A 22,167-nucleotide genomic window follows, 5' to 3' on the forward strand; every position below is an offset into this window, starting at 1 on the left:
AGTATTAGTATAGTATATAGTATATATTTTTTCCTTCCTTAATCCCCACGACAACAAACTCCCCTCCTCCCTCATCCTCATCCTTTACTGTCGACCGTCTGTTACTATGCAGCCCTGTTTCCATGGTAACCAATACTCTGGAGTTTATCTGGCGCTGACTTAGTCCCGAGCAGGGGGCGCCGGCGGTCGCGTGTTTGTTTGTGTGCACACGCGTTCGTGTGAGCACACACAGCATGCCTTCTGTCTTGCGGACACACACACACACACGCACACACTCATACACTCTCTTGGTACATTGTGTCGCAGAGGAACAAAATGATTATCCATATTTATCCCTCGCATCTCTCAGAGATGGATTTTGTTCTCTAGGCCACCATAATCCTTAAGTCAATCAAATCCTTTTTATATATATGTCATTATACTGTAAATGTAATTTACTTCCTTAAGAGAATTATCACGGAAATATGCAGCTCCCCTCAGCTCCTGTTTTGCGCAGCAATGGCGGACTTCACATGGCCACCATGTGAATCTAATGAAGTTTTTACAGGATGTACATACATTTCGTATAGTTTTAATATTCTTTTACTTCAAAAGCAAAACCGCATACTTGTATTTGGCTATTTGCCGAGTGTGTGTGTCTGTGTGCGTGTGTGAGGGTTACTCATTTGTTTACTCACGTAAATGTAACCGCATGTGTCGTCTCTGTCAAGTTGTGTGCGTATTGTGGTGTGTGTGTAATTCCTGCCTTCTAAACCCGCTCTGCCTTGCTTCCAGATGACAAAGAAATCGCACAAACTCCACTGGGACAATTACTATGAGAGCGAGCTGGTCAGTATCCCGCGGGCGGCGACGTGTTTGTGTGCGTCTGTGCTCATTGGGTGTGTCATGGCGCTGTTTTCGGTGCCGGCCGTCGAGTCTGGTTTCGAACTCGCCCGTCTCTGACTGAAATGGCCAAAAGATGAGGGCGACCTGAGGTGACCTCGGCTGGTCGAGCTCCATGATGAACCATGTTTAAAGGGATCCCTTCAGATGTGTTGGCTACACTGTAAAAGAACTTCCATTTAAAGAGACGTCATTTACTGTAAGTTCTGTTTTAAGGGACAGCTGCCCTGTAGTTTAGTTTCGGAGAAATGGAACATGACTGTTTGGATAGTAAATGTCAAACATGAAGGAATCCTTTTAATCTGATTATTTTGATTTGGACGCTTTGGTTTCAATCAATTGATTGATTGATTGATTGATTACGTCAAACCAGGAAACCAACATCTTTAAAGGGAAGGTTCAGGATTTTACCTTCATTTCTCTCTCCATATACATAGAAATACAGTATATAAATGACTTTCTTTTTAGGTGTTAACAGTCATAGTCCGTTGCAAAGATATCAACCTTTTGTTATTCTAGTGATTTAACCTTTTTTCTTTAGCGTGTCAATTGTAAGTCACTGACACTATTAAATCTTTTTATCCAGTACAAATACAAAAAAGAACTGCTGAGATAACCGAAAGGGCCGTAAAATATTGTCATCAAAAGATATAATCTGCAGCGGTAAGAAAAGTTATTTTTGTAGTAACTTAATGCAGCTCTTGTGCGTCTGTATGTTCGTAACGCTTTGTAGTAAATCATTGAGGTGAAATTACTGGATTACAGACAAATCAACATTCAATTCAATGAGAATCCTACACCGGAATCAGCAATGAAAAGTACCGTATTTAGACTTGATTGAATAATAATTCTAAAGGTTCTTTCCTCATGCTGTTTTTTTCTATTACAAGATTTCAAAAGTGATCTATTGACCTCACATCCTGAAACTTCCCTCTAAGTGTGTGTGTGTGTGTGTGTGTGTGTGTGTGTGTGTGTGTGTGTGTGTGTGTGTGTGTGTTGCCAGCCTCCACCCGAAGTGTGTGATGTTTGGTCGTTGGGATTAGTTTAGTTTGGTTAACAGCTTCAGTGTCTCCTAATAAGAGATTATGTTTGACTTTGACTTTGCCGGCGAGCAAACACTCGACATGAGTCCATGAATACAAACAGCTCGTCGCTCTTGACTTTGGCTCTTTGTCTCCCACTTTTAGAAAAATAAATTGTCCTTTCATCCAGGAAAGCGTTTCACGAGGACGCTCGCTTACTTTTTCAGAACTCATTTGTGAGTTCTATTTCACATCTGAGTGGTTAAATCTGTTTTTTAAACATCGAACACTCCCTCCATCTGTGCATTTTAAAATGCTGCTATTGTTCTGGATTTCTATTGGTTGTGATGGAAACGTGCAGAAATGATTCCTGTTCACCGTTCATCCATTTTCAGGCCCCTCCTGTAGAATAATCTCCTGCGCTGGAAGCAACAAAAAAAAAAAGAAAAGAGAATTCGTCCCGACATGATCAACTATTCCTTCAACTTAAGGGCTCTCTTAAGGGTTTTCTTCTCTCTCTCCTATTTTTCCCTTACACAACCCTCCCGCCTCTCTGTTAGCTGACACACTGTCTCCCCCAAGGGTCAGTCTGTGACCTCATCGGTCTGCGACCCCCACCGTCCAAGGAGATGATGTCACCGTCTCACTGCGCACACTTGCCGCTCCTGACAGCTGTCTGAGCATCTGACCACTCCCCTGGGCCTATTTCACCCTTGACCTCCACCAGTGACCTCGCTGCAGTGAATGGAGACTCCCGGCGCTTTAAACAGGGACAAGTGTACTCACATTCCACATGTCTCCAGGCAAAAATAGAAAATAAAGTGATTGAGTGATTTACCGGAGCAGTTCTGGACCAAAGATCCCAAAGACCAAACATGTTGTGGATGTGAGTGAGTGTTTGGAGCCTCTGTGGGGGTCCTGCAGTCTGCGCCCGTTTCGGTGTCCGTGGTATTTTGGCTGTGTGGAATGCCTAGTGACAGGCTGGCATGCTGTTTGCGTCAACGCCACACATCGTGATTAATGATTGATTTAATGTGCTGGTAAGTGGCAGGAAGCCTCCGCTGGACGCACACGGGTGACCCCTTAAAAAGTGCTGCGTCAGCGGGGCTCCTGACTCGACTCACATTAAGTGGTGCAAGCCGGCACCGGCAGTGTTGCAACCGGCGTGCCGTTACCGTTCAAGGTCTGAGTGAGAAAAGGTTCTTTGTTTTAAAATAAGCTGTTTATTAAGCACTCCAGCAGCTTTGGTGCTCTGTTTTTTTTAACCAAAGCATTCCCTCACAACCTGCCAGAACTTCATCTCTTTACTTTCTCAACGTCCGTTTCTCAACGGCAATTTAAAACACCCCGGCCCCCCACCACAGCTCGACAGGCCTCAAAACCCGTCGGAGTGCAATCGGAGCAGCTCCTCCAACTTCTGGGCCAGAGCAAAACAATGGCGAGACGGAGCATGGCGAGGTGTACGGGGGGGGCGGCCCGGAGAGAGGGAGCCACGGGCCCCCGTGTCGTCTCTCGCCGCGGTATGCGCTAATTACAGCCTGAGACAGAGACATGCTGACCGACCGGAGGCCCCGAGAAGACACACACACACACACACACACACACACACACAGCCATCACCGGATGACGTCAGGGTCTCCCACACACATAGAAACGCACTCATGAGCAGGTTTCCGTGTACTTCCTGCAGGAAGGGATTCATGTCACTTGGGACGTCGGGACTCGCCGCTTTCTTTAATCCACCTGAAAGCGAACGTACAATTTGCTTTATTCATCGCGGCCGTCTGCTGAGGACCACAACCTTTAATCTGCGGGAGCGGTTTAGCTTCTACACGGTGGTCCTATCTGTTAGAGACGCAGCGCGGCGCGGGTCATGTGACTTGGAGGAGCGACTCTGACAGCAATGACTCGTGACTTCCACTTTGTCTTCTTATTTGGAATGAAAAGTGATGGAGAGTTTTGTTTTGAAGCCGAATTTGAAACTCGGGCCATGTTAACTTAGAAAAGCTAACTTAGAAAAAAACAAACCACTTTTCATAACCGCTGCCAGCCAAAGACAGGACCACATCCTCAGAATATGAAGTCTATTTCACTACTGTTCTCTTTATTCCAGACAACGAAGAAAGACTCGTGTGCACACTCACTTCTCAGTCAAGTTTACGTGTATCTTTAATAAAAGTCCTCTGTGATGCTGATGTCTCTCTCGTCCTTCCTCTCTTTCCTTCTGCTCCTGTGTTTCCACCTGACACCAGCAGGACTGCTTCACAGTGGAAGGAGAGGATCTGAAACACGACTTTGAGCGTCTGCAGCTGGCGATGGAGATGGTCGGCTTCCTGCCCACGACGCGCAAACAGTAAGACGGCCGTGACTGCGTTCACTTCACATGTGCCGGCTTTGCCTTCAACGGACAGACTTAAGGGGGGTTTTGATCGCCTCACCTCGGCAAGGAAGTAGTCAAATGACTCCTTGGTGGTGTTTATGTGACATTAGTCAGGAGGCTTAAGTCAGGTTCTTAGAAGTAAAGTGAAATTAACATTTAATGTGATTTGTTTTGGGGTCATTTTGCTGTGCATAAAGAGACCATTCAATGGCAGCAATGCACACAATGACCAGGCCTCCTCAGAGCATAATGTCACTTTAATTATTGTATATTAAGCCCATGAAGAGCGCAGCTTAGTTGTAAATACACGAACAATAAGAATCTTTGTTCTCTTTGTCAGGATTTTCTCCCTGCTGTCAGCAATCCTCCACCTGGGAAACATCCGCTACAAGAAGAAGACCTACAGGGACGATTCCATCGACATCTGCAACCCAGAGGTGCTGCCCATCGTCTCGGAGCTGCTGGAGGTGAGCAGGCCGGTGCCGCCCTTTTCTGCTGTCAAAGTAAAGTGCAAACGCGTTGATGCACTTTGAGACAAGTATATTTCCTTGCGAGATATAACTAGTTTCAGTGATGATCCGTTAGAAAAGAACACCGACTGAGTGATGTTGTCTTGGGGACTTTATGCTGCAAGGCAACACTCTAAATAATAAAAATGAAAAATTGGAGCATGGTTTTACCACAGGGCTCTTTGTTCTCCCTAAATGCTTGGTCTCCCAAAGTTATTCCATTACATGCCCACTGGAAATGCTTAAAACTCCACACAGACTTGGTGAACTTTAAAAAGCAAGCAGCATGCGTTCAGCGATGAGTTTTCGTTGTGACATATGTGACATATGTATGCTGATTCCCAGAGTTTAGTGTTAGTAAAAGCGTTAAAGCACAGCTTGCGGTGGCAGCAGAAGGGTGCTTCAGGTCCCAAAGAGCCGAGTGATTTTTGAGTTGATGCTATTTCCAGACGAGCTCTCCCACCAGGGACAACGGGTGGACGTCTCAGCGTCACCTGCATTATGAAATCAACTATACGTTATGTAATAGAAAGCAAAATATCAAACACTACTTAATGTCCCTCCCACCCACTAAGAATAGGACATCAAAAGGTCAAAAGGTGTTGGTAAAATGTAATACATTAGTAATAACACATTTAGATGGGTGTGTCTGTCTGTATTTAATTTATACACACAAAAACAGACTCGTTTAAATCCCTTTTACATTTCTTTGTTGCAAACCAAAACTAAACTGAAAAGGCTGTGGCTGTGATCCGTGCGTCCCTTATGTTTACCTGACCTCGACCTGGACACCACCTGTTTGACGCGCTCCCAAGAGGATGGTGGCACGTTTGATTTGCGATTTGTGACTTCAGACCCTTCTTCTAAAGGCTGCCGAGGTTTTGTGTGAGTCGAGCGAGGCCTTTTACAAAGGGAAGCTCACCTTAAGTGCACAGGCTGAATAAGTTTTCTTAACTAACTGAGCGTTGAACTGCTGAACTGATTGGCCCCAGTGTGGAATGATGAATGAATGGGATTGGAAGTGGACGGGGCTTCCCGTGGATGTGGAACCGGTAGAGGAAGTGGAGCCGGCACGAGCTGACAGACTGAATCCTCTGAGTTGAGTTGAGTGATTTGAGCAAAACAGAAACATTCCTGTCCAAGCTGGTAATGGGTCCGGAGAGAGTCGCTTACTGGGAGAACAAATCCCACTAAAGCTGGAAGTTGATGACTGCGTTTTAATGCTAAAAACAGTATCCTTAAACACGTATTCATTCATCACAAGCTGAAAACCTTCCTTGTCCAAAACATTGACCTTCATTGTCTGTTGTTTGTAGCACACGTATGTGTCCACGCAGCGCTACGCTGTGATTGGTTCATTAAAGAAAAGAGGAGGAGCTCCGTTCATGTTGGTGTTCTTTTGTTTGCTTTTACAAACATAGAAAGCAGCATCTGTCAAAGCTTAAGATCGGCACAGAATCCCTCTGGACGTCTTCAATAACCGGTTAATTGTACATTTAGAATCACTGACCCACAACCAGTGACCCCAACCAGTGTTACGGTGTTAGAGTGTGATCATAGACGCAGCAGCGAGCCGGTTACCAAGCCGCTAATAGATGGAACCGCACCGGCTAAAGACCAATCAGCAGGCTGCAGAATAGGCTCTTAGTCCGGGGATTACCAGGCAGTGTGAAATGAAGTCTGATTACGCCACACACACAGACGCGCGCACACACACCCCAACGCACTCTCTCTCAATCTGTCTCTCGCACACGCTTCTGTGTTCATGTCAAAGCCTTCACGATGGAGCCAGTTGACAAACCCATATTCATAGTGGTGTTAACCAACATGAACTACATTGGCTTTTGCGCATAGAGTCATCAGTCGATCACACAAATACGATGTACGCACACACCAATTCATACACAAGTGGTCTCAGCAGCAGCTGTTTGGCCCACTCCCATAATCCCTGTGGATGGAGTGTGTGTGTGTGGTGACATCTGCTCCTCCCAGTGTGGCCCTGTCATCAATGGTTACTGAGGGGCCAAGTTTAGAGTTGGTGTGAACTCAACGCATCGCGTTGTGTAGTGTTTGCGTGATCTCGGCCAGCTGTGTTTGTTCGAGGCAGCAACATTGTTATCAGCCCAGTGGGTTGGAGGCTTAGTTAGGGATGAGTGGTACGGAGAACATCTTCTGTTGCCATGGTAACGTGCACCGCAATTGGGTTCATTTCCCGGATAATGTAGAGACTTCTTAAACTGAATATTATGTTTCGAAACAATTGATACCAGCATTTAGTTTCCTGTTCTTAAAACGCTCTGAGTGAATTTGAGTTCCAGTGGCTTTTATTGTAAAAGGTTAGAACACATCGAGGGGTTCTGGTGGTGGAGGAAGGGGCAATAAAGTGTCCCACGAGCCTCTGTGTGGTCCAACATAATGCAAGTTTTTATTGCCCATTGGACTGGGCTGATGCCTTTATTGGTGCTGGGAAAGCTCAGAAAAATCCGCCTCATTCCACAAAAAGAAAAATACTCTTCTTTTTAGCTGGGTGATATTTGCATTTCATGACAAAAACATTCAGATCTATAAAACACATTGATGTATGAATTACTCTAAAAAAGTCTGGAGGCAGCTTTTTGGAATGATCTCTGACTTGGCTCGGATGACATACATATTTAAAAGAAGGCTTTGCAGAGGGGCGGAGGAGTACGCAATTTATAACGCAGAGAATTTATCAGGCTGGGATGCTTTAACAAAGAGGTTCTGTTGCATTATGGGGAATATAAGATGATGGGTTTGTTGGACCCACGCTACTAAAAGTCCTGATATCTCCGCCTCTGCTGCCTAATCTTTAATCCTTCTTTTATTTCATCCGTCTCTTTCCAGTCCTCCAGATTTATGGAAGTGCATTATCACATTTCTGAAGAAAAAAAAAAACCTTAATAAAATTATGACCGTGGGGAATATTCGACTGTACCATTGTTGCATGTTCAGAAGACCTCTGAAGTGACACCAACCCCCCGACCGTGACCTCGCCCGTGTGCTCTTTTCTCCTCCTCAGGTCAAAGAGGAGGTGCTGCTGGAGGCGCTGACCACCAGGAAGACGGTGACGGTGGGGGAGAGGCTCATCGTACCCTACAAACTCGCAGAGGTCAGATTTCTGGTTACCTCAACATCAGAATGTGACACCCGCTCGTCTCCCCACACAGTTAGACCTCATCTGATCTTCCAAAGCGAGTGACCTTTTAGCGTGACCTTTGTTCTGCTGCTTCGGGTCAGAAGGGCCCGTGTGAGTGCGGCAGGAGGGACGTGTCTTTAGCAACATCCAGTCAGCCTCAAGAAAGCATAACGTGGCCCAGTGTTTTGTTTTGAAGCGCGTCAGCTGGCGGGGAGATTCGGTGCTTGTGTGTGTGCACTGGGTCCCCCCCCCCCCCCCCCGCCGCTTTTCTCCAAGGCTCTTTTGATAGAGGTCTCTTCCTCTGCAACTTCCTGTTTCCTGTCTGAGTCAAGGGAACGGGCGGGTGCCTCGGCTGACCTACATATACTCCTCTGAGGTCCATCGTTGTGCTTGTGAACATCAATATTCACCTTTTCTCCTTTTTATCACTGCGTCCCATTAAACGGTGCCACACATGCTACACATCGGCCTGCATCCCCCCCTCCTGATCTACGGGTTGGTATAGCACCAACAATGGTTGCTCCAGCTCTCACTCACACACACACACACACACACACGTCGCTGCAGTCATGTGGTCTAGTCTGAGGAATGTGCAGCCTCCACTGGAATATACAGTACAGAGGCCAAAAGCCAGATGCAGAGTCTGTCTGCATATGTCTCACGTGCTGGATTCAGATACAGTGAGTTCCCTTTTTTCTAGAATATTTTGTGACAAACGTCATCACGAGCTGCAGCTTTGATAAAACTGCAGCTCGTGGTGATCTTGAAGAAAGAATTGAGAGGCGAATGGATGAAGAAAGGGCCGGAGAGAGTGAAGCAGCGACCTTTTCAGCCTCTGAAAGTTCCTTTATGACTAAATGATTGCAGGATAGCATAACGGGACATCCCCACAGTCTCCGTGCCCGTCACCATGTAGTTGGAAATGAGCCACATTCAACCTCAACACTATATATTTAGTCTTCATTTAGTCACCTCTTATGTCTCTATGGCCCATAACCTCAATGGAAATTAACTATACGCTTAACTGTAGAAGACACACACAGACACACACTGGGAGAGCAGCGAGTTGAGGCCACCTGCAGAATCCATAACGCGTCTCTTTTTGGACAAAGGAAATGCCGGGTGGAAAAAAAGAACCTGGCAAATGTTGCAGATTCTTCTGAGAAACAATTTCTTCCTTCTTGGGACGATGAGAAAGGTCGAGAAAAGTGCACGGCCAGCCAATCCACCCACGGCAGAGTGTGTGTGACCTGCTGAACCTCATTGTGGAGGCAACTCCAGCCGCTGAGATCCCAAAACCTCATTGGAGACGTTGGGGTCGAGTCAGGTGGAAGCGCACAGGGAGAGAGAGAGAGAGCAGAAGTCGTTCAGCTCGACTGCGTCTGAGTGTGCCGACGTCTTTGAGTGTTGCTCAGGGACACTACAGAAGTGTCTCTGTGGAGGAGGTGCAACATTTTACTTTAGTCGAGACAAGAGGCTCTGGTCATGTCCTCAGGTTAAAATAATGCATATAATTGAGATTGTATGAAGCATGTCAATGATGTCCTCAGCATTCCTTTTCGGGAATCTAGGATAATTTCCTTTCTCTTTTTTTTTCACCTGCCACACATTTTGCACAGAGAATAGCAGAACAAAGAGCTTTATTTTTTTAAACGGGAAGTTCAGTGCATATATTTGGAAAGGAGAATCTGCATAATATCGAGGCAAGGGGTCATTTCAAACCAGAGATTAACCTCCCTTCTCCGGCGTGTTATTAGCCGGGACGTCTGTGGTTTCGCTGACTTTGCCTCAGGTCACATCTGCATCTGTGAGATGGCGATTGGGTGAATGTGTGCCTGTCAAGATAAGGCTCACTGCAACGTTTTTGATGTGGCTCCAGATAATGGCTCCACCGCTTCTCCTTCCTGTTAAAAAAAGAAACACGTGCGCAGGGTGGAAATCAGCCGTCAGACACTCATTCGCATAAAAGATTCTGCATCATTTTTGAAACTCTTTTAGGTGTTAGCGTCATGGTAGGAGTGTAGAGGCCATGCCCCCATAATGTCTGCACGCTGATAGACAAGAACAACAACTCCATAAATACAAACCAGAAACACATGCAGCGAAACACAAACCCCCTGTAGCGAGGAAGCTAGCGGGCCACGTGCTGCCTCACACCCCCCGCGGTTCTCAGGAGTAAAAGAAAAGGAACGAAGGAGAACAACAACCCCCCCCCCGCGCAAAAGCTCACAATCACACAGGCCGGATATTTTGTTGGTCAGTTTCTCTAGTTACAGTTTTCTACATTAAGCCGCGTTCCCTCGTAGTTCTTAAGCGCTGCCGATGTTTGGAATAATTGAAGTGGATGACGAACACGGAGATAATCCGTGCTCGGTGAGCATGTCAAATGCTCCTTTCTGCTCCGCCAATCCCTTGGGTTCCCGTCCTAGTATTTAAAATGGGATTCTTCTCACCAAATGTTGTATTATTCACAACAATCTTGCATAACTTTGTGTGAGCGTGGACATCACGACCCTCGCGATGCTAAAAATACCCCAAACAATCAATAATGCAAGAGTGAAGAAGCCGCTTTTTAAAAATGCACCGTTCCGCCTCTTCGAGGGCTGTTGGCTTTATGTCGCCACAGCAGACGATGTTTCCGACGTTTAAACGGTTCACAGGGTCCCACAAAGGCCTCTGAAAGGGAGCAGGTTTTTTTTTAAGAAATCATTGGAAGTGACGAGGGAAAACATTGACTGTTCAGCTTATAACGAACGGCTCATGTGAGTTGGACCAATGAGATGTCCACGGTAGAGTCCAAACTGGAAAGACCAGCATGTATGATATCTACTTGATTAGATTAGCTCAGGATGCTGGATATAATGTGATACTAATGCAATAACAGATAAACCCGGGTTAAAGGGAGGCCAATGTGGAAGTGACCCTTTTCAAAGGTACTGGTACTGTTTGCTAGTTGCAAAAGTCCAATGTCTTATGTTTTATCCAAAGATAAAATGATAAGATAAGTTACTTCTCATGGGATTTATTGCCTCAATAACCATTGGAAACATGAGTTTATGGTCTCATGATGTTCATGTAGCAAACAGTCATCCCATTTAGAGTGAAATATAGCAAAGGCAGGCCATGCTTTAGGGGGCGGGGCTACCTCGAGTGTTTTCGTCTTAAAGCTGTAACCTTTTTCTCAGGTGATGAAATGTAACCGTTTTGGTCGCCTGGAGAAAGGATTACCCAGCATCCAGCTGGCCTACCGAGCTCTGATTGGACTTCTCCAACTGGGGGAAAAGGTCCAGAGGAACAAAAATCCAACAAGCCGAAGCGCCCTCGTCATGGTTTAATGGCACTTCTGAAGAGCAGTGTGATTTCAGTCTCACCCCTCGTTTCCTATTTGTCTTCAATCCCTGCCGGATCAAATCTGCTCTGATTGGATTACGCTGCGTCTTTTTCAAATGGGGGTCTCTGTTGTAATGCCTCGTGACTACTTCGGGGTTCCTGCCACATAAAATGTTTGACCTAGTTGAAAGCAGATTACTTTTGCCTTTTTCCACCCCTCATTCGATCACAACACTTCTCGCTGCCAGAGAACGTGCTCCGGGTCTCCATTTAGGTCCACTTGTGTTAGCTTAGCATGCCTTTCATCATGTCTGAGCAGAGAGCGTATAGTTGCTCTTTGGCTTTTTATGGCGTAATAATGTCTGGAAGAGTCGTTTTTTTAATGGATCAAAAGGCGAGCCACGAAAATAGTCGTCCAAATGGTGATCCGCCGGTCTGGAGGCACTTAAGGTTCTGGCCCGAGACTTAAAACACCTAAAGTATAACATCTCTTCTCACAGCAAGACTCTCAAACGCAGGAACAGTAACTCAGAGTTGTGAGCTGTGTTGGAGCTTTAACGCAAACCCTGTGTTTACCCTCTAAATACAATGTGGTTGTTGTTATAAACCTCCGACAATTTAATATCGCCAGCCTGGCCTTTCACATCTCTAAATTACAGTTGCATAGTTGCTGTCAGAATGTCCCAATAATTCTTGAGAGAGAATAATGCTGGTTGATTTTTGGCTCATCTCGACAGTTTGATGCCAAACTAGTGTTTTTATTTTATATCTAGAGGATATTTATCTATGCTTGTTAGTTGATAGATTGATCAGATCACATTGACAAGAAGATAAATACCACTTGCATCTGTAAAGTTATGCTGTGAAGGAAGAGACCGCTGGGGATTAGCGTAGCCTAGCATCAAGGCAGAGAGCAAAGGAAAACCGCTAGCTTGGCTGTGACCTTATCTGTACCACAACTGGTCAATTTTGATTAAATAGATTGAATAAAATGGGAAATAAGACGTCAATTAGTAGTGCTGATAAAGAGTTATTTTCTTTAGACAAATGCTAGGCTAACTTTTACCCCCTGATTCCAAAAGGTATGCTAAGCTAATGGCCTCCTGATTCAAACTTTAGATCCCATTGGGCTGTTGACAAAAAAGAGCAGCGCACAATAATACACAACCAAAGAAATAGGTGAACAAAATTTGTTGGGAAACACCACAGTGAATGAAAACAGAGATTAAACAGTATTTGCTCATGTTCCAAATTTTAGAAATCCACGTTTTTGATCAAGAAGAAACTAACTGTGTGTGTGTGTGTGTGTGTGTGTGTGTGTGTGTGTGTGTGTGTGTGTGTGTGTGTGTGTGTGTGTGTGTGTGTGTGTGTGTGTGTGTGTGTGTGTATAGGCGGGCACGGTGAGGGACTCCATGGCCAAGTCCCTGTACAGCGCGCTGTTTGACTGGATTGTGTTCAGGACCAACCACGCGCTGCTGAACAACAAGGACCTGGAGGACAACTCAAAGGTAGGACTGGCACCACGCACAGGACATCTGTGAGGTCAGTAACAACACACAGTGTGTGGGAGGGTTTTGTATCAGCAGATCCTCGTCCAACAAAGACGGCCCCTTCACACACATTGTGGAAACTCTTCATTGTCTTTTAAAAAATAATTTAGAGGCCGATACCAACACACGTCCCTTTGTTCGCTTTGTCTTCATTTTTATTACATTACATTACAGGTCAGTTAGCTGACGCTTTTATCCAAAGCAACTTACATTGCATTTTTAACCCATGGCTCTTACATTTTTCCCAGGGAGCAATTAGGGGTTAGGTGTCTTGCTCAGGTACACTTTGACATGGGGCAGCCGGGACTCGAACTACCACTCTTGTGGTTCCCAACACACCCTCTCTACCCCCTGCGCCACGACAATTTTTATCCGTCAAACTCGTTCTCCATCAACTGTCAGTGTGTCAAAAACATCTGTCAGTCTGTCCGTCAGTGTGTCAAAAACATCTGTCCGTCAGGGCTTCTGCTTTCTTTATCTTCCTCCACTCCCAGAGGCAGGGTGTGGTGTCATATCAAGATTCCATCTACTTTGTGTGTGTGTGTGTGTGTGTGTGTGTGTGTGTGTGTGTGTGTGTGTGTGTGTGTGTGTGTGTGTGTGTGTGTGTGTGTGTGTGTGTGTGTGTGTGTGTGTGTGTGTGTGTGGCTACAAGTGTACCACTGTGTGTGTGTGTGTGTGTGTGTGTGTTGGGGTGGCAGCTGGCAAGTCAAACCCTGTGGGAGCATCTAAAGGATTAGAAAACAGATCTGTGTGTGTGTGTGTGTGTGTGTGTGTGTGTGCACCAAGAACATTTGGGGGGGATGGCATCAAGTTCCCCTTGGCTCAGTTTACCCTCTGTGGTCCAATGCTGCCCCTACAGTGTGTGTGTGTGTGTGTGTGTACACGCCTCCCTTGGCACTGACATCATCTGTGTGTGCGTTTGCTCGTCCTCCCTCGATGCTGTCAGGGGGGTCGATGAGGTCGCACTTTCTGTCAAGGTCATTGTTGTGATGTGCAGCAGTTCATACGTGCAGCTGTGCGTGCACTCGTGTACAGTGGTAAAAAAAAGGCCCCTCAGAGAGAAATAAAAGCCGGCTGAAGTAAATTGGAAGCAGCTTTCAGGGTCCATTTCATGATGAAAAGCCGCGTTTGAGTGGGCGACGCATATTAATGGTACATGACAGCGTTTTTCTTATTGACGCCCCGGGGTCACCTGATGTGTTCCTAAAAAAAGAGTAAAACACACCATCTCAGATATTTACCCATTTGCTTAGGATTTCATTTTTGAAGGAATCTAAGCCGTCCGTCTTTCTCACCAGATTCTGTCGATAGGAGTCCTGGACATCTTCGGCTTCGAGGACTACGAGAACAACAGCTTCGAACAGTTCTGCATTAACTTCGCCAACGAGCGGCTGCAGCACTACTTCAACCAGCACATCTTCAAACTGGAGCAGGTACGGCGTCCCCGTGTCCTCATCCTCTCTGGACAATGGTCATTGTCTCAGCCGGTCACTGCGTGTGATTTGCTCTGGAGTCTCCGGGCTGTCGTGATCGCGTCCTGAAGGCATCATGTGATTGTGGCTGTTGCCCCGTTGTTCAGAAAAGGCCCTCATGCCTCTGATGGATTCTGCTGATTGAGTGGAGAATGGCCGCTCGTTGCCGACCGGTACTAAACAGAGGACTTCCTGTCCCGGGGTGGGAGCACAATGCAGCCCACCACACCGAGAGGGGAGCGGCCTTCGTGAGCTGGTTTCCTGATGTGTTTGTTGAGATCTGTAGCAGTTTCTACTCTATGAAGTTTGTACAGGAGGCAGTAGACTGAGAGTAGACTGTAATCAGTAAAGCTAATTTGATTACAGTGATCACATAATGACAACAAGTGATACAAACTGCCATGTGCGTATGATAATTCATTGCTGTAAATGTGCACGCAGCCGCTCTCCGCTACCTGAATATCCCTGTGGTATTTTCTGCATGCGTTTGGCTGTGCAGCCACGTTCCCCCTGACATGACCACCAAGCAGCTGTAATTATGCAGCTAGGTTAAGTTCGCACGCACACCCATCAAAGTGGAAGAGGTCAGAGGAAAAGTACTGCGTGAGCAGAAGAGGCTGACGGGGTTTTACTGTGCTGTTTCCCGACGTTTCCTGAGCGCTTTTAGCTTTACGTTCCCCTCGACTGGGTTTGCTTTGTTTACTCTTCATGCCTCTGAATGGCCTCCATCTCCGTTTCTTCTCTTTTTTCTTTAATCTTCTGGTGTAATTTCATCACCGTTTCTCCTCATCATAACGGCAGAGGGACGTCAGCGTGGTGATTACCCGCTCAGTATTCCACAAAAGGACCATTACTGAACCACTAATCCCCAACCAGCACAACCAGTGCATCCGTTTGCACGTGAAATCACATGCGAACAAGCGACCGAGCCTGTCAGAGGGAAAGAAAAGAGAGAAACTGAGCCTGAATCAGCTGGACTGCGTCACAGAAGCTGTTGGCCTGCCCTCGCGCTGAGCCCTGATAGGCCGTGGCGGGTTAGTGGGCGGGCCTGAGGGCCAAATGAGAACGAGCAGTGCTTCAGTAAATGAGTGCAATAACGTCCCTTCAACCTCGATGAAGACCACAGGATGACGATGCCTCTAATGGTTTTGGTTATCAGGATCTGACAGTTAGCCCTCAGGGTCCACACACACACACACACACACACACACACAGACACACACACACACACACACACACACACACACACACTGCAGGATGTAACGTGTACTAACAAACTGAAAATGAAAAATTGATGGTTGAGCACGCTGTGGCTTTTCTTTTACATGGAGGTTCATACAGGTCATACAAGGACACATCAAAGCTAATCAATGGGGACATTTTCAGTAATGTCACACTAATTAATCAACTTTCATGTTAAGACATAAATGCCCATAAAAAGACAGACACAATGTATCTATGTACATATTTGTGCATATTAGCTAAAGAGGAGGAGCATAACAAAGGATGATGTTTCCTTTAGGGATCAAATAGTAATTTGCTCTTAACCTCCTCCCAAACATTTTAATAAACATATGAAGCCATTGTTGCATTTTGGTTCTTTAGTCTGTTAAATGCAGCAGGTGCTCCTCTTTCTCTCTTTTGTTTGACCCTTTCACCTGAGGTTTTTTTCTCCTGTGTTATTACTGTTACTAATAAGTGTCAGAGTGCGGCTGAGACGCCCAAATGTTGTTGCAGCAGAGTTCAGGTTTATTATCCTTTAATCACCGGGGTCTGCGGCCCTTCGGCTCTCTGCCTCTCTCCGGTTTATTACATAGGACAACAGTCGGCTCCGTGGCCCCTCTGAGGGTTCCTAATCGACTCTCTCCTGATTTCTGTTTGTTTGAATAAAGTTGTGCAGTTCACTCCGCAGACCTCCTCCACCCTCGACCTCCACCCGCAGCCTGGTCTGGTGCATTGTGTTGGTTCCATCAGTTCACGTACAGACGTTCATGTCTTGCACACACTCACCATTATTCCGTATTTGTTTTGCCAAATTATTAGCAAATGTCTTTTGATAAAACGTGGAGGATGTTTCCAGATTTGTCTGCTTACCTCAAACATATTAACCTGAAAAAACACATGAGACCCAATCACCGTCATAGTGGCCTCCACGTGATCTCTTTGGAGCCCTGCTGATAGGCCGAGTTGAGAGATGGCCTCTGCGGAGCTTCTGACGTGGTGATATCGGCTAACCTGTCGCCGCCATCAGCTGTAAGCACCAACATGCAGCATTCTGCTCAGGTGGACATTTCTCCACCAGACCTTTGCATGGAATGTGCCGGTCTGTTAACAGGGTAAACAGAGAGCCGCTTGAGGGGAATATCTCAGATGTACCCGGATCAAAGCTTAAACGCGGCATCTGGCAATATGATGAAGGCCAAAACGAATGAAATCGTACGAGCTGAACAGCTGCTTTCTCTCTGCCCGTCACTCTGACTTTGAGATGTGATTTTCCATCAGGGGGATTTTTCCTCTCCTGCTTTCTTCGTGTTTCACTCCCCTCCGGGGCGAATCAGTTGTTCTTATCAGCGGCGTGTGTTTACCTACTGAACAGCAGCCAACGCTTATAGCACCCCACCAACCAGCCCTCAGTGAGGGGTGTGTGTGTGTGTGTGTGTGTGTGTGAGAGACTCAAGTCCAATGTTTACACTCAACGTGCCAATCGGTGCTTGATTTCATGTCTGTGTTGGGACGCTCTATCAAAGTGAGGAAGCACAGCACCACCTTAGGCAAACACGGTATCTGTAAAGAAATAAAAAACATGTGGACGAGTCCACCTTCATCTGATCTCTCGTACCGAGTTCATTGTCTAGCAGTGAATACACAAACAAGTCCTGGTGGGATTCTCTGGGAACGGACGGTCGTATTACCGGTCACAAAGCGGCCGTTCGTGGATCGGGGAAGTCGAGATGGAGATGTTGATGCAGATTTTCCGCACTCCGCACCCCTTTTGCGATCAGCTCGGCTCAATCGTTCACGTCATTTCTGTGAGTCATTCTGGTCACAAAAAAGCAGAACTATGACCAACGCACAGTCGGATAAAGTCAACCTTGTGTTTCGATGAATACGATGTGTTGACATGAATACCGTTATTATTCAGCCGTTCCACTGTAAGAACCTTTAACACCAACTCTTTAAGCTCTTTAACTTTAAGCCTTATAAACGTGTCATGTGATCACTGAAGAAATAAGGATTGAAACGCCGCAGAACAACACGCCTGGTGTGAACATTAGTATGTGGTCTTATGCTGGTCTCCAGTCCGCTGCAACGTGTTGTCAACCCTTTCTGCTACAGCTGTACGTCTGCTACGAGCTTTCTTATCATCTGATCAAAACAAGAGGGAGGCGGCTGACGAAGGGAGAAATAGAATTATGGAAGTATAGAAATAGAGAGACAGGCAGACACACAGCTAACTGACAGCTTTTGAGGGGTGGCATCAGATCAGAACTCCTTCTTTTTATTGCTTGCAGATTATCAGTTTCTTGCATGTCTCTCTCCATTAGCAGTAGTTAGTGAACACTTTAAAGGGTCTGTTTACCTCTTTTATTTCATTCATTTACAGATCTGTCAGATTAGAGATCATCATTAACTGTGACGGGGCTTCAGCATTAAGCAGCATTTAAAATGGAATAAGTCAAACATGTCAAGAGGACCTCAAAATAGTTCTCAAGGGGAGTGTGAAGGATTTGGGGTCCAACCGAACTGAATACTGCTGCACTCACTTCTCCCTCCATGATACTACGCCAGCGTGCACCACTGCTGCACAGACCTGCACACTGGCCCTTTAACTCCACCCGCTTGGTGCTCAGCTTGGCTCCATCTTTGCTGACCGGACTGCAACGCGGCGAGATCTTCTTTCAACATTGTTGTCGTCTCACTGAGTCTCCTCTGTTAGCGCCGTGTGACCTCTATCTGCTGCAGGGTTTGGATTGGATGTCGCATCCTGCGTCGGCTCTCCTGTTCGGCCAGCTCTTTGCTTGCAGCGGCTGTTTAGAGAGGGCGGAGTGACACGCGGTTCAAAAACCACGGCCGCAAAGAAAGAGCGTTTTCATTATCAATAATTCCATCATTTCTTCATTATTATCGTCATTTTGTTTAGAAACTGTCAGAAAACAGCGTCGAGTGTTCACACTTGAAATCTTATTTCTGCCTCGGCCCACTATTGTAGACTGAAAATTAAATGATGTTACTGTTCAAACTGTAGCAGCTGCTGACATCAGAGGGCACATAACAACGTCTCCTGCAGCAGCTGGTAGTTTCTGGACCTTTTACGACGAAACCCTCCTTACTGAAGCCTCTTCCCAGCGTGCCTCTCATACGGAGCCGCAGCTCTGCAGACTGTTTACGTAGATTGTGCATGCAATGTAAGTGTGTTTATCCCCGTAAACGTGTGTGTCTGCATCTAATTGCCTCCCCGAGTCAACACATCTGTCCACAAGCTGCCTCGCAGACACAACAAAGTGAGTTATCTGGGAGGCCGCGGCTCGACGGCGCTCAAACCGAGAGCCTCGCGAGCACTCGGTCACGCCGCACTTTTTCATTTGGCCCCGAAGCGGAGCGACCTTTTGACCTCGTCGGTAAATTAGCGGCCTTGTGCCGCGCGTGTGAAAGCGGCTCCTGGTGCTGCTTTGAATGCTTGACTGGCCCATTTTAGGTAATTAGGTTTCAGACTAATACCTGAGAATGCAGGAGTTATTTGAGTACGCTCTCTCATTACAGGAGCCCTCTCACGATGTTTCTTTGTGCGTTGCTTGAATTTCAAAATCTATCTGGAGAAAATTAACTAGAACTCATAACTTTCTATTTATATTTAATGTCCACTTCATGTCCTTATTTTTGAACTCTACTTTTCCCTTTCTGTCAGTCTTCCTTCTTTCTCCTGTAAACGTCTTTTTAAGTTCTCTCTTGTGGTTCATAAACCACAACCCCCCCCCTCTTTCCACCTCCGCTTTGTCTGTGATAATAGTTGCGCTTTGGAAATATGAACTACTGGATGTGTTTTCCTGAAAGCAGATTCACTCGAGGGGTCACTCAGACATCTGCACAAAGTCGTCTGATTTATACTAAACAAACGTTAGTTTAAAACACCGTTAATTGTTCACCGTTAACTGTGGATATCGGCAATTTGCCAATGTTTATATGTAGATATTAATCTAAGGAAGAGGGATAAATCCTTTTATGGATCCTAAAAAAAGTCTTTATTTATCTTCAATTACGCATCAACTGCTGCTTTCCAGGGAGAGGAGAACATTACCCACAAATCTCCCCTACCACTTTTTACACCCCCCCACTGTCCCTCCCTGCTGCAAGGGGCAAAAGGGGGACATGGGTCATATACATCAGTTGCCGTTGGCCTCAGGGGGCACGTAGATGTTTCCAATGAACTGCGGCTGATCATCTACAAGCTTTCAGGTGTGTTTCCGCAAGTCAACTTTTCTGTAGCAACTCGGCCACCTGATAGTTGTTGAGAACTTCTTAAAGCCACCTTGAGGGTTTTTTATGTTGCGGTGGTTTTGGCCGCCCCTGTGGAGTGAAGTGGTAGTGCTCCTCGGCACCAGACTCCATTGAGAAAACCTCATTTTAATGCAGCACCATCTGTCCCCGCTCATTCCAGCTTTCCTCAAGAGAGACACTGAACCCACAGATTGTTCTCTTGTAAGAAATATCATCTACTGACCCCAAAGTCGTCCTTCCTCTGTGTTTCCCTCTGCAGGAGGAGTACAGGGCAGAGGGCATCAACTGGCACCACATCGAGTACATCGACAACAGCGGCTGCCTCAACCTCATCAGCAAGAAACCCACAGCGCTGTTCCACCTGCTGGACGAGGAGTGCAAGTATGCCGCCCGCTGAATTACAGCTCACACAGCCGTTAGCCGAGTAACCGGATGTGTGTTTCCTATTTATTTCTTAAATACACATGGTTACTGGTGGATTTTGGCGTTTGCCGTGAACAAATTAGTGGAGAAAGTGTTACTTTTCCCACTAATAGTTTGCTCGGCAAACACCAACGACCACTAATAACCATGTGGGATAAAGTGTCTCTTCCACTGCGTAGGTGTCCAATTTCTCATTGACTTATTCATAATTTACACCATTATCTCGCCCGAACGTCGTGGAGAGCCAAACATATTTCATTGTTTGCATCTCTTTGCTCAAGAACCAAAAATCCAAAACCCTTCGTCATTAACTCGACTGACACTATCGCTTACTGAAGCGTAGAAGAAGAGAAGCTTGTTCCTGCACCAGCACCTCTGGATCACGTCTTCCCTTTTCTCTGAGAAATCACTCTCCTGCTGCAGGTCGGCCTTCCTCTGCACCCCCCCCCCTCCATAAATCACCCATCCCCCTCCTCCCCCCCCCCTCCTCATCGCATAAAAACACATCAGGCGGTACACACACAGCCGTATATATCTATGTTAGCTGTCATCTTACTTTCCACTTAGCATAGCTGGTTCATCTGGATCTAATAACGCATGGAGCGGACCCAATGACGTGGGGGGGGGGGCACTTTTGGAGAATTAGGGTCAAAGGGGGATCTCTGAAGGAAAAGAAATGTGGGAGGCACACGGCCTCTCTCCTGGGGTTTTAGGCTGTCCCGGGATGGAGCTTCATGCTAAATGATTACACAGTAAGACAGAAAGAAGCTTAGAGGTCTCATCATTCACTGTTAGTGGAGCTCGCGGGGCCTCTGGGGCCTCAGGAGAAGTGGATTAGGTTTCTGCGGGTGTGGGGGTCCATTTCTACAGTAACAACATCAAGCCTTAAGCCCCCCGCGGACACACTGCAGTGAGTTTAGATGATGTGGAACATCCCCTGGAGGTCTGTTGAGGTAAAATGTGCACCAAGCAGATGTAAAAAGCAGCAAAGGTGAACTTCTAATTATGTTTGTGGCGTGCTTTTAATCCCTCAGAGTTAGGAATGCAGGGTGCGATCACCAGTTGTCAAAAGTAGATAAAAAATAATAATAGTTTGTAGTTTATGCCATTCAGCTTCCGCAAAATAAGAACCAAAGAGTTCCCAGTGGTGCATTCAGTCAAAATCTAAACAATGTATTAAGTTTATAGCCTTAAGTTTCAAATGTCTGTGTTTCCTCTAGTTTCCCTCAGGCCTCCAACCAGACCTTGCTGGACAAGTTCAAGCGACAGCATGACGGAAACAGCTACATCGAGTTCCCGGCCGTCATGGAGCCCGCCTTCATCATCCGACACTACGCCGGCAAAGTCAAGTACGGAGTCAAGGTGAGATGCCACAAAGGACACGAGGGAAGTGTCCGACCCGTTACGCTAACCGCTAGGCTTCGTATCTCTATAAGAAGTGAGAGCGGTCGAGATCTGTGGTGCAGTGTTTTAACGCCGGATGTGTGTCTCCTTCGCCCAGGACTTCCGGGAGAAGAACACCGACCACATGCGTCCCGACATCGTGGCCTTGCTCAAGAGCAGCAAGAACGCCTTCGTCTGCAGCCTGATGGGAATCGACCCGGTGGCGACCTTCCGCTGGGCCGTGCTGCGAGCCTACTTCAGAGCCCTGGTGGCTTTCAGGGAGGCCGGCCGCAGACACATCCACAAGAAGAGTGGTGAGGAAACGTCTCTTAGGTCCCAATGTAGTCATGACGACGCAGCGGCTTAAAGGGTTGAAAAGTCCTGAAAAAGCTGTTTTCTCAATGAGCGTCTTAATGCGAATAAAAGGAATCTACAGGAACACACTTTGGTATAAAGTTAGACTCGATTGGGTTAGTTTCCTTTTTTAATCTCAGTGGGTTTAGTAAATATCTTATGTAAGTGGTGGGTTGCCTAGTTACAGCCAATCAAATCTGTTCTAAGCA

General features: G+C 46.4%; 1 protein-coding gene across 20 annotated transcripts in view; it reads left to right on the top strand.

The window, feature by feature from the left end:
• Positions 1–22,167, top strand: part of LOC120809067 (unconventional myosin-IXAa) — a 79,459-nt gene that overhangs the window by 39,226 nt on the left and 18,066 nt on the right. For 11 of the 20 annotated variants that reach the window (XM_078083182.1, XM_078083189.1, XM_078083194.1 and 8 more), the window contains 9 exons: positions 775–828; positions 4,157–4,257; positions 4,625–4,751; positions 7,834–7,923; positions 12,672–12,788; positions 14,129–14,263; positions 20,058–20,179; positions 21,442–21,583; positions 21,723–21,918. In XM_078083182.1, coding sequence (XP_077939308.1) covers positions 775–828; positions 4,157–4,257; positions 4,625–4,751; positions 7,834–7,923; positions 12,672–12,788; positions 14,129–14,263; positions 20,058–20,179; positions 21,442–21,583; positions 21,723–21,918 — 1,084 coding nt within the window. The remainder of the gene's footprint in view (positions 1–774; positions 829–4,156; positions 4,258–4,624; positions 4,752–7,833; positions 7,924–12,671; positions 12,789–14,128; positions 14,264–20,057; positions 20,180–21,441; positions 21,584–21,722; positions 21,919–22,167) is intronic. The other 9 variants (XM_078083190.1, XM_078083191.1, XM_078083197.1 and 6 more) reach the window with 3 other exon arrangements.

This window comes from Gasterosteus aculeatus, chromosome X (genome assembly GCF_964276395.1).
Source record: "Gasterosteus aculeatus chromosome X, fGasAcu3.hap1.1, whole genome shotgun sequence".
In the NCBI taxonomy this organism is placed as follows: Eukaryota; Metazoa; Chordata; class Actinopteri; order Perciformes; family Gasterosteidae; genus Gasterosteus; species Gasterosteus aculeatus.